This window comes from Condylura cristata, unplaced genomic scaffold, assembly GCF_000260355.1.
Source record: "Condylura cristata isolate star-nosed mole 26May11 unplaced genomic scaffold, ConCri1.0 scaffold00012, whole genome shotgun sequence".
Classification (NCBI taxonomy): domain Eukaryota; kingdom Metazoa; phylum Chordata; class Mammalia; order Eulipotyphla; family Talpidae; genus Condylura; species Condylura cristata.
Genome location: NW_004567113.1, coordinates 26,147,142 through 26,159,375, shown reverse-complemented (window position 1 = coordinate 26,159,375; position 12,234 = coordinate 26,147,142). Strand labels below are relative to the sequence as shown.

The 12,234-nt window shown below is 32.0% G+C and overlaps 1 protein-coding gene across 14 annotated transcripts in view; it reads left to right on the top strand.

Moving 5' to 3' along the window:
• Positions 1-12,234, top strand: part of ADGRL3 (adhesion G protein-coupled receptor L3) — a 726,682-nt gene that overhangs the window by 336,081 nt on the left and 378,367 nt on the right. For all 14 annotated transcript variants that reach the window (XM_012724122.1, XM_012724111.1, XM_012724117.1 and 11 more), the window contains one exon: positions 11,670-11,883. In XM_012724122.1, the coding sequence (XP_012579576.1) occupies positions 11,670-11,883 (214 nt within the window). The remainder of the gene's footprint in view (positions 1-11,669; positions 11,884-12,234) is intronic.

Sequence of the window (12,234 nt, the reverse complement as noted above, 5' to 3'; positions counted from 1 at the left end):
AAAAAGAAATGTATTAGCATTACTTTGCTTAAGAATAAAATAAGACAATTTACAAGCCACAGAAAGCTCTTTATTTCTCCCAATGAATATAATGTGGTTTGTTTGTATGAGTAGAAGGAGCTGCATGGTGTGGGGGAAGAAGGAAGAATAGGTGTTGCAACATATTTCTGAATGGTATGTGCAGTGTACTTGAAAGTTTATTCATTGTTTAACAAATTATTTTCTTTAAGATTTGTTTAGTTTTAGATCTTTGATATCACTATTTATCCAAATCTTATGTTTCTCCTTCACTAGATTTCTTACATGTTCCCTCTGTTAAAATTTGCACAATTACAGATGTTATTCATCCATTTTAAGTTTGTTGATTTGCAATAAATTACATATTTATTATTATGACTGCATTTGAGAAATATTAAAATTTTAATTATTTTATATCTAAATTTAATTATTTTATATCTATTTTATGTTTTGTTCCTTATAACAAAATATTCACTGCAATTTTTGTGGTATACGTTTTAGAAAATTTTGTTAAATTTTCAAAACAGTAATGGTATATCATTAGTTTTCTGCTACTCTTAAAAGAAGATCTTGCCAAACACAGAAAAATGAATATTTAACTTACATTTCTCATTCAGATTAGAAATATTTCACTGAAGGAATGGCAACCCATGAACTTTGTATCATTTGTCTATATGATATCATCATATTACCTGATGTATTTTCTGAGAGAACTCATTTTCTTTGTTTTCTCTAAGTACCATAAGAAATCATTGCACATTGCCTCCTACCTCTCATCCTTACCATCTTTGGCTAAGCTGCAGTTACCTGGAATACTTAGTGAGGAAGATAATTTACCAAGCTTTTATGTTCGGAGTTTAAAATGAAAGGATAATTTTAAAGCACCATCACATGAAAAGTACTCAATTCATGTTAGCAAATATTAATATTATATCATTGAAAAGAGCTTAATCATCCTCATTAATTCCCAGACTTCGTTATCTCTCACTCTAATCTGTTTGGATAATCTACTGACTGATGATTTTACTGATTAATTTTATTGATGCTATTGTTACTATATTATACTGTAATATTACACTGCTCTATATGATTTTATTCTATGCTGAATCTAATTTTTAAGGCACTCCATTTTGACCATGGTTAAGTTCTGACACCCAGCCACTCCTTATTGTCTTGCGAATATACTTTTTTCATAGTTTTGTGTTTTTCTTTTTTTTGAGATATGGTTGACCTATAATATTGCATAATTTTAAGGCATACAATCTGCTGATTCAATATATGTTATATTGAATACAATAAATACCACCGGAGGGCATGGATACTCCCATCACCACACATCACTACTACTTTTTTGTGTGTGGTGATAACATTTAATATACATTATCAATTTTCAAATGTGTAATAACAGTATCCGTTAACTATAATCATTATGGGATATATTAGATTTGTCTTACAACTTGAATTTCATACTTTTTTTTTTACCAACATCTCCATATTTACCTCTTTCCCTAACCCCTGGTAATACCCATTTCACTCTTCTGTATTTAGGAGTTTCATTCTTTTTATACCACATATAAGGGTAGAAACCACACAGTATTTTTCCTTCTAATTCCACTGAGGACAGGGTTCATCCATGCTGTTGCAAATGGAAAGGTTTCCTTCTCATAAAATTATATATTCCTGTGTGAGTGTCCACACACATACTGTCACCTTCTTGATTAAACTAGGACATTTACATGTCCACTGGGGGTAGAACTACATGAATATGGGGGTTATGGGGGTTCAGATACTTCTTAGAGATCTTCCATTAAGAATCAATCTCTGTTTTTGTTTTTTTTTTTTTTGGTTAGAATTTCTGCTGAAATATTTTACTATTGCTTTCCTTATAGTCACATGTTGTTTCATCTTTAATGACCAATTAAAATCTACTTTCTTCAAGAAATATTTATTAATTATAAATCACTTCATTACTTTTTTACATTTTCTACTTTTTTGGGTGTTTTATGATATTTTATGATGTTTTAAGTTTTGCATAGTTGTCTGTGTTTTATCTCCAAAAACAAACTTTCTAGAATTCCATGGAGATTCTCAAGAAGAGAATCAATACCTTTTTTGTGGGTCATTTGCCCTTCTGCTCTCCTATGCTCCAGATTTTCTCCCATCTGTTCTTGTCATTATTCTGTAAGCTTTGTTTTCAGTACTCGTGGATATGCTTTCTTAGTATCTAGTACTTTGCCACACACCCATTCTTAGGGTTCTATGGATTGTCCTCCAATTAGATTCACGAGAAATCAACAGTTCTAAAACTCATTTTACATGTAACAATCATGTATGTGTATGCATACATGTGCATGTATGTGTGTGAGGGTATATGTGAATGTTGACATGAAATAAAAAGATTTATTATGAGGAATGGGGTCACACATTTATGGAGACTTAGAAGGCCTATGATTTGTTGTAAGTGGGAGGCAAAAGAAAATCAGTGATGCATTTACAGCTTAAATTTGAAGACCTTAAAAGCAGGGGTAGTCATGGTATATATAGCTTTGTTTCTGAGTCCCAAGCCTAAAAATTGGAGAGCTGTGTATAAGTCCTATGTGTGTCCAATAACTTGAGTACCAAGCTCAGCATTGTTAGAAAACTGGAGATCATGGACCTCTCAGCTCAAGCAGAAAGCAAATTCATCCATCCTGTTTTTTTTTTTTTCTCCTATTTTTAGCCACTTTAGATTGGATGGTGCCCATTTGCATTGGTGTACCCACCACCAAATCACCCATATTCTACTACCTCATTTCATTGTGACCCCTCCCACCTTAGTTTCACCACTCCCTGTAACTCTCCCTCTCTGAATGCTTCAGTTCTGTGGTCAGCTTTCAAAGGACAGTTTTTAAGTTTACCTTTGTCTGACTTTTTGTTTAGTTTCTCTGTATTCCTTATTTAAGTGACAACACTGGTATTTATCATTTCCTTTTGACTTATTTCATTTGGCATGATATTATAACAAGAAAATTTATGGTACTTCCATCTCTTATGTTAAATAACTTCCAGTAGCCATCCTGTAGTTGATCAGTAAGCAGTTAGAATTGTTTGATGTATTTTAATTTCTGTTTTCCTTTGAATTATAAGTTTTAGTCTTAACATTTTCAACAGGCTTTTGGAATTTTTCATATATAGGAAAATACTGAGATATTTGTCATATGACATTTCATGTACTTTTAGAGATTGTCATCAATTTTTGATTCACTTATTGAAATATTTTATGTTTTTAAAGAAATCACTGTGTAGACAGTTCTACTTAAAGGTCATCACTTTCTATATTTATTCTCAGAAACTATAATTGCTATCTTTAAATCATAGAGATAACTGAATATTATTTTTGATTTGTTTTTCTCATTAAGGTTTTCTTCTAATTTCAGAAATTCTAAATTTCATTATTTTGCTTTTGCCATTAGAACATTATTGTTTTTGTTTTTTCCCTCAGCATGTTTGTTTTATCAATATATTACACAATGAAGTATTGTTTAAATTATATGTATTTGTTCAAGTAGACTTGTTGACATTTAGTATATTGGATGCTTACTTGGTAGGCCATGTACTTTTAAGGCAAGTATATGATGGGTTGCTATTTCATTGGATTTCCAGTGTTATTTTTGGTGCCAAATAATTTGGACTGTATTTTCAGAACACATTTTTTAAAACTTGGAGAAAGGTGTTGGCATAAAAGTGGCACAGAGTAAAAAACATCTTTAAAAAATTATGTCATATGCCCTGCTGAAACTTAAAATTGGGTAGCTTTTTGGCTGTATTAAAAGGATGAAGTATTTTTTGAAGGCAATGATAATAAGTAAAGAAACTTGCGTACTCTCAGATATGTAAGTGAACTGATCTATAATTAAGGAACTCCTTTAGAATAAGTTGACTGAACTTAAAAATAATTTAATTATTTACTTCTTTCTTATAAGAAACCAGATGTATTTCCTTTTCATTTAAGAGTTTTAAGGAACCATCCCCCCCCACATACATGCACACATACACACACACACAGACAGACCTCCTTTTTTCTTCACGTAGATCTCCTTTTTTGTTATGATCATTGGATATAGGGGAAAATGTTTTTAGTACCTATTAGTAATTAATTTTTGAGCATTGGGTATGTATCTCTATATGTAGACTATATATATATATATATATATATATATATATATATATATATATATGCATATATCACTAGTAAAACTATTAACAGATTATATTTAACCAAAGTAATGATATTAGACTATTCATGTGGATCATTTATACCATTTTTCTTTCATTGCTTTACTCTTCAGTGTTCTGACCAACACTTTTAATGTCCATTCTTTGAATATTTCATTGGAAATACTAGTTTCTCCTAACAATTTTGTATATTAACCCAAAATTTAATGGCTAAGAACAATCAATACTTATTATCTTACAAAATTTTGTAGAATATGAATATGTGAGTATTTTACTAGTTGGTCCAACATGAGGCTCTCATAGGAATATTGTTATTCAAAGATAGCCTTTCCAGTGCCTGAAGGATCAACCTCCGAGGTTGCTCAATAACTTCTGGATGTCGGCAATAAAACAGTTCCTTGCCAACATCTCTCTAATAGTGCTGCTGGAGTGTGATTGAAGTAGATGGTGAGTCACTTTGCACAAAGTGGTTGACTCCAACAAGAGTCTAAAGCCTCAATGTCTTGTTGAGCTACTGCTCTTGGGCATCACAACCTCTTATTTCTATAACACTGTATCCAGTAGTACTGAGTCAAGATGCCATGCTCATATTCAGTTGAAAGGGAGTAAATGGATGAGTACCAATGAATCATGAGCATATTATAAAATGTCACATGCTCTATTTAATAAAATCTATGCTTCATTCTTAGGTTGTCTTATTTACTGCTATGGTCTTAAGCATTGCCTTTAAATTCTCAAATTTATAAAGATCTCCCTTCCAAATTATACATCTGTATTCAAATTCCCACAAAATTTTGCTCATGGCACTACAATCTAACATTTGCTTATGCCAGAAACTTGTATTCATCCTTGTCACTCTCTCTTTCTCTTCATCTTTCTCTTCATCTTTATCTTTTGCTCTTAAACATAGAACAGATATGTTCTCTGTCATTACCCATTTGTCATTTATATTTACTACTACAAAAATGACCTAGAATATATATTTTCTTATCAACACTTTAAATTTTGTCTCTAGTAACTATGTATTTCAATAAACATTATTTGGAATACACAAAGTATAAAACAAGTGAAAGGAATATGAAAATGTTTTGCCAGGGTTTTATAATCACAATGAAATATACAGGGAAGGCTGAAAAATTGAGTCTCTGTTTTATAGGCATTAAGCTGATATCTCTAATTTTTGGCTAGAACTTTGTCTAGAAGAATGCCTGCAAAAACTCATTTTAAAAAAGGTCATTTCAGGGCCCTCCCTGGTGGCGCAGCGGGTTAAAGCACTGCACTGAGAAGTTAAAGTCACTTCCACATGAGTTCGATTCCCGCCTGCCCCGGAGGTGACCACATGGCGAGGCAGACCTCTCCTGGCCCGCCCGCTGCTCCCCTCAGCAGTGTACTTTGATCATCTGCCTGTTCTGCTCCCCATTCTGTCTCTGGTGAATCCTATCACCCTCCACATCTCTGGCCTGTACCCCAGTTCTGTATGAATAAATAAATAAATCTTTAAAAAAAAAAAAAAAAAAAAAAAAAAAAAGGTCATTTCAGGTTTGACACAGCAAGAGAGATATAAGTCTTAATTCATCCCATATAACTAGCTTCCCTTTCCTCAAAGAATTAGCAGCTAGCTTAGCTAATTCAACCAAAGTATTAATTGAATAGGTAATGAAGTGTCCTTCTCTTTGTTGGAGACTTATCCAGAACTGGTTTTGATTTAAATGACTTGAACTAATTGGAAGCTCTTCCAGCAAGTCTTCAGTGCCCACTGATATTCCAAGCCTGACATTCAGTAGGTTAGCCTGTATTTTGCTCCTGAATTCTAGATCCATAGATACAACTGATAAAGGGACATTTCTTAGTATTATACTGACAATTTTGCTTAAAAATGTAATTATACTGAATTATACACTCATCCAGTTACTGGTTGCTTTATTCCTAGTCTATTTTGTCTTTTACTTATAGATAACCCTGTTGAATGTCTGTGTCTTATATAGCACCCTTCTTTATTAAAAGGTTTCCTTCTAATTCCCTAGTGTTATCTGGAAAGTTTATAACCCATGTCCTTGAGATTTATGAAGAATCATTTGATTCCTGTTTGTTCTTCAGTTTTCAGCCTCCTCTCTTTAATACCCTTCATTCCTAGATTGGGATTTTTAGTTATTATTACCCATAAATTCAACAAGTATTAACAGTATTTTGAGTCATGTTTAGGCTTAACAATAGCAGAGAGCACCCACAAGAAAGGGAGACAAAATTTTATTGCTTTTACCAACAAATTGAGTGAGTTCACAGAAAAGAAAAAAAGTATGAGAGTGATTTGTACTAAAACTAGTGAGCTAGAAGAGAGAGCTGTTTCTAATATTAGTTAATGTCTCCTGTTATGTTTCCTCACAGATAATCTATAGTAGAGTACTATTTATTAAACATGGGCTTGGCTAAGAACTTGGGCATTTCCTGAGAGTCTTGCCATCATTAGCAGAGAAACTCAGTTTTGCCCATAGCTCCTTAGTGCTATGGTTAGAGATAGCTCCAAAGTATATGTTATTCTTGAGTCACTAGATTTCACATCTAAAGCTTATCACTTTTATTCAGCAAATATCCACTGCGTACTTAATAGGTGATATTCTGGGTTTTTGTTGTTATAACAGATTAACTGAGAGGATAAATATGTAAATAACTCAAGAAAAGCCTTCTTTCCCTCAAATTACTTTTCCTTGTCATATCAGTGTCCATTCCAATGTTAAAGTAGATTATTTTACTGCTTTGCATTTGAATTATTAGTATTTTGAATGTATTATTCTATATCCCTAGTAAGAATGTCTCTCTACTATTAGATTGAGAACTGAGTGGTTTAAAAACTAAAAACAAACCCTTTACTTTTAACATAAGTATATTTTCTCCCTTGGACTTTGGTTGCTAATTAAAGCATTTAGCAGTGTAATTAAAAGTAATTTAAATGGCTAATTAGATAACATTCTAGAATAATTTCCAGTAGTGCATTCCTTCAAACAAAGCATCCATCATTTAGGAGTGCAATTTGTCACTGAGTTACTGATACAAATGCAATTATGTTAAATGGAAGAAAGCATCTACAAATCAACTTTGGTTCTTTGAAAAAGTTGTCATACACAGTAACTTTCAAATAATTCTTAAAGGGTCAAAGGAGATACTTGGAAAATTTCGATCTCCTTATTTTAGTTCTTTTCAACTGTTTAGCTTCTGATTTAATATCATATTTTTGACAGCTAAGCTGCATTAAAGCTATGTCTGTGTACACATATTTTGACAAAATTGACTGATGAGTCTAATCAGCCAAATTGTCCACTTAGTCAAACAAATGTTCTGACTGTATAATTTGCTTATTTATTTTGTTTCCTTGTTCAATTGACTTGTTTTCTAACTTAATTTAACTTAATTGGTTATGTAAATAAAATATAGCCAGATCAAGTCAATGTTTGGCCATAGTGTCAATGTGCTTTTTAAAAAGTTTATACCAAAGTCAAGAAGCAAATTGTCTTTTAGGAAATACTGAAAATTTACTAAAAAATATAATGGGGAATTCTGATGACAGGGTCCTCTTAGTTTTATAAATAGAATCTCTAAGATTCTATTTATGTGGGTTGTAATCATATACTGGATTCCCAAATTGGGCTATTTTTATTAGGGCATTCTTTTACTTAAAATAATAAATACATTAATGGGAATATTTTTATCTATGAAATCTTGATAATGAAGAGGACTTTGTGCCTAACTAGCCATGTAATTTTTAAATGACAGATAAACAAGGTTATTTCATTTTAGTTGTAATAGAAACTCATTTCATATATTCAGTGTCATTTCTGAAAAATAGCAATTTCAGGATATTCTGTTAAAATATTGATTCATGGTTGTCTTTTAAAAATTATGGTGTAGCTAACCTCTAATTATATTAAACTCTTTCATCAGTGCTGTGGTTGTACTAGCTTGTTTATGTGAGAGAGAGACAGAAACATGCAAACAGGAAAGAAGAGGTTAAATAACAATGACATTGCAATTAAGAATTCAGTAAGTGTATCTTGAGAACTTTAAGTGACCTACTCTGAATATTTATGGGGTGTGTGATTTATACTTTTTCTAAAATACTGTCTTTGAGAAACTCTAATGTTTTTCCAAGTTTGATTGGTTTCACAAACCAAACTATATTTTCTCTTATTTCAAATGAAAAATCTGTATAGTAATATAAATTTCTATTTCCCTACTCCATCTCTCTTTTTTTTTTTTACTTTCCTTCTCTTCCCTTTTGCTTCCACAATTCATGCTGCATTAAAAAGTTAAAAGAAAAACTGTATATATTTATTTATGTATATTTTCATGTATGTGAACATTAGTGAGTTAATCAACTATCAAAGCAAATTTTTAGCGGTCATATACATATCTCTAGAATTAATTTCCTTATGTGGAAATCAACATATTTGACAGTTGATAAAGAATTTAGAGTTTTATGCTTCTAAAAATAGACTTGTTAAGCTTTACAATCCAGCATCAACTTTCAATAACATAGTAATTATCTTCATAATCTTGGTTTTGGAGACTGTTAAATTTGACATTTTTTTGTATAAAAATGAAATGAAATATTCAGATATGTAAAGCCAACAACAAACTCAAAAAGCATATTTTCCGAATATATATATAATTAGCTATATACAGCATATTTATGTCAGCAAATTATGCATAAATGCCAGGAGCAACTCTCAAAGAAATATACTTGACCGATACATACGGACATATATTCTGTTGTAAAAGTTGAACAGAGAAAATTAAGATAAGGTTGTTATATCATGCCTTTGTCTATCATAATAGCAGAATATAAAGGAGTCAGAAATATTTAGTTTTGCAGAAAAGTTGCTGCTAAAAAATGTGTACATTTTTTATTAAGTTTTTAGACATCACATCATTGATATTTGTCAAATGAAAGTATATTATCCCCAATGAATATGTCATGAATATATTTGGAAAATAATATATTGTCAAAATATTATCATAAGATAAGATACATTTTTCCTTTTTTTCATTTTATGGCATAAATGCATTGGGACATTCCTAAATGTGCATCAACACATAGGGTAAATTAAATAATATTTTATATGTATTATGTAGATATTAAAACTGAGGTATATAATAAAGGCCTAAAAATATTTCTCCTGTATATTATTATTAAATTAAATAATATAAAATATTATACACCATGTGTTGTTGCCTGAGTGAAACTTACCTGTTTAAAATAAAAAGTAGAATGGGAGAAAATAAAATATATTTGTCTTTCTATAATTTTTTTTTTAAGATTTATTTATGCATAGAGTAAGTAGACTACAGGCCAGAGTGGGAGGTGAAAGGATTTACCAGAGACAGAATGGGGAGCAGAACAGGCAGATGACTGAAACCCACTGCTGAGGGGAGCAGCAGACAGGTCAGAAGAGGTCTGCTGGGCCATGTGGGTAACCTCACTGTCCAGGGATCGAACTTGAACTACTGCCGCAGTGGTGTCAGATAGCTTCATAGTGCTTTAACCAATTGCTCCACTAGGGAGGGCACTTTCTATACAAATTCTAGTAGAGGGTTCACCATTGTTAAATGGGAACCTTCCAAAATTTTGGGAAAGTTCTAAAAAGGCAATTGAAGAAAAACTTGAGTTTTCTCCATATAAATCTCTACTTTCTTAAATAAAGAGCATCCATTATCTTCATAATTAAATCATAAATTATACGATTATGTCAATCATTGCTAAAGACCAACTGTTTAAGTTGAAATAGAATTGTGTATGTGTAAGAACACAAGGAAAAAATTACTGCACACCATCTGATTTTTTCTGGGCTGGATGAACAAATTACCACAAAGCAGAGTAGTAGGCATAAAACCCCAAATTTAATAATAGAAAATAGAGCATTTCAAAGAATAAATTCCAAAGAAAATGGGACTTTATTTCTAAAGTAAAATGAGAAGGGAAGGTGAGCTTCCTGTGAAGAAGAGGGGATGATTTTATCTTCACATGTAAAATGATGAATTTTTAGATAGAAAGAACGTATTTACTGGAAAACCTGGATGTTACCCCTCAAATTACATTCTTATAAATTATAAAAAGTGAGGAGTAAATTCCTCTTTAATTAGAGAAGGGTGGAGGGCTGAGACAAGAACAAGAGCTTCTCTTCAGCTCATATGAATTTAGAGGCTCTTATCTCAAAATAATCTACATTTCTTAAATAATGGTGACAGATTTCCTGAGTGTCACAGGGCCTGGTTTAAATTCAGTTCCCATATCCAGGTAACCTTTATTGGTAGAGGTTTACTCTGAGCTTATTTATGACCTTTGGGGGATTCTGACTCCATGTACAGTGTAAAATCTTATGTGTATATGCACACATATATGCACATGTATGTGTATATATATATACGCACACACAATATGTATGTACATGTTGTACACACATGTATATGTGTATACATACACATATGCATATATGTATGTCTGTGTGTGTGTATGTATGTATGCACACATATGCACATGTTAAAGATTTATTTATTTATGCATCCAGAACTGGGATACAAGGCAGAGGTGCAGGTGCAGTAAGAGAATTCATCAAAAGATAGTGGGGAGCAGAACAAGCAGATAAATAAATTACTGCTGAGGGGAGCTGCAGGCAGGCCAGGAGGAGAGGTCTGCTATGCCATGTGGGAGCGCCTCAGGGGCAGGGAACTGAACTCTTGCTGAAGTGGATTTAGCTTTGTAATGCTGTCCTTTAACCCACTGCACTACCAGGGAGGGCCCGTAAAGTCTATATTTTTTAGCTTTAAAATGAGACATGCATGCTATAATGGAAAATTACCATAGATTTTCTAAAAGGTGCTATATTTTAAAAATAAGGTAATTATATACTGTATTGCTCCATGGTGAGAGACTGATCCCACAATTGTATGTATATTCAACATTGGGGTATTTCCTTAAAGACAAAACAACCTTATTGAGAATTTTATCTGCAACCTGAATATGTTAATATATTCCTTAGCTCAAATCCCCTTTGAAATGCCCCCCCTGCATTCATAAGGAAAAAGTTGTGTTTAAGTAGTTTTTAAAATTATACACTGTAACTAGCTAAAAGGGGTCAATTATACGATGAAAAATAGAATTGGACTTTTAATGGTGAACTTGATGTCATATATAAAAATGTTCATTTTTTAATGATGTACCTAAAGCTTAAATAGTGTTACAATGTAATGGCATTTCAATTAAGGAAAAAAAACTCTTTAAAAAGTTTCTGAAGTGAGAGATTATTTATCTTAGTTAAAATGATGAATTATAACAGCTTTTTTGTTTGGTATCCGTTTACTTGACACTCAGAAAAGAAACACAGGTAGTTCTCCTTTGTATATAGTAAAGTTGACATATTTTCTCCTTTTCCTCTTTGCTGCAGCTTTCAGCCGTGCCCCAATCCCAATGGCTGTTGTCCGCAGAGAACTCTCCTGTGAAAGCTACCCCATAGAACTTCGCTGTCCAGGAACAGATGTCATCATGATTGAAAGTGCCAACTATGGGAGAACTGATGACAAAATTTGTGACTCCGATCCTGCTCAGATGGAGAATATACGATGCTATCTGCCAGATGCCTATAAGATTATGTCTCAAAGGTATGATGCTTTAAAATTTTTTGTGTGTGTACTTCACATAACTTCTTAACATATGCATAACTGTGTACTATATTAAGCACAGGTAAGAATATTGTATTGTGTTTAAAAAAAAGAGCAGTCAGTATTTTGTTTAACTACTTTTTTGATAGCCAGTTATTCCCAGTATAAATAAATGCAAATCTGTGTTTTCTAGAACTAGGTTCATAAAATAAGAATGTGAATTTATTTTTATAGTGTCTGGAAACAAAAGCATGTAGTTTTCTTTAGAGATTACCAAAAACTTATTTTACTATTAACAATTTCTCACATGTGGGGAAAAGAACATAGAAACAACATTTTTTTTAATAACCA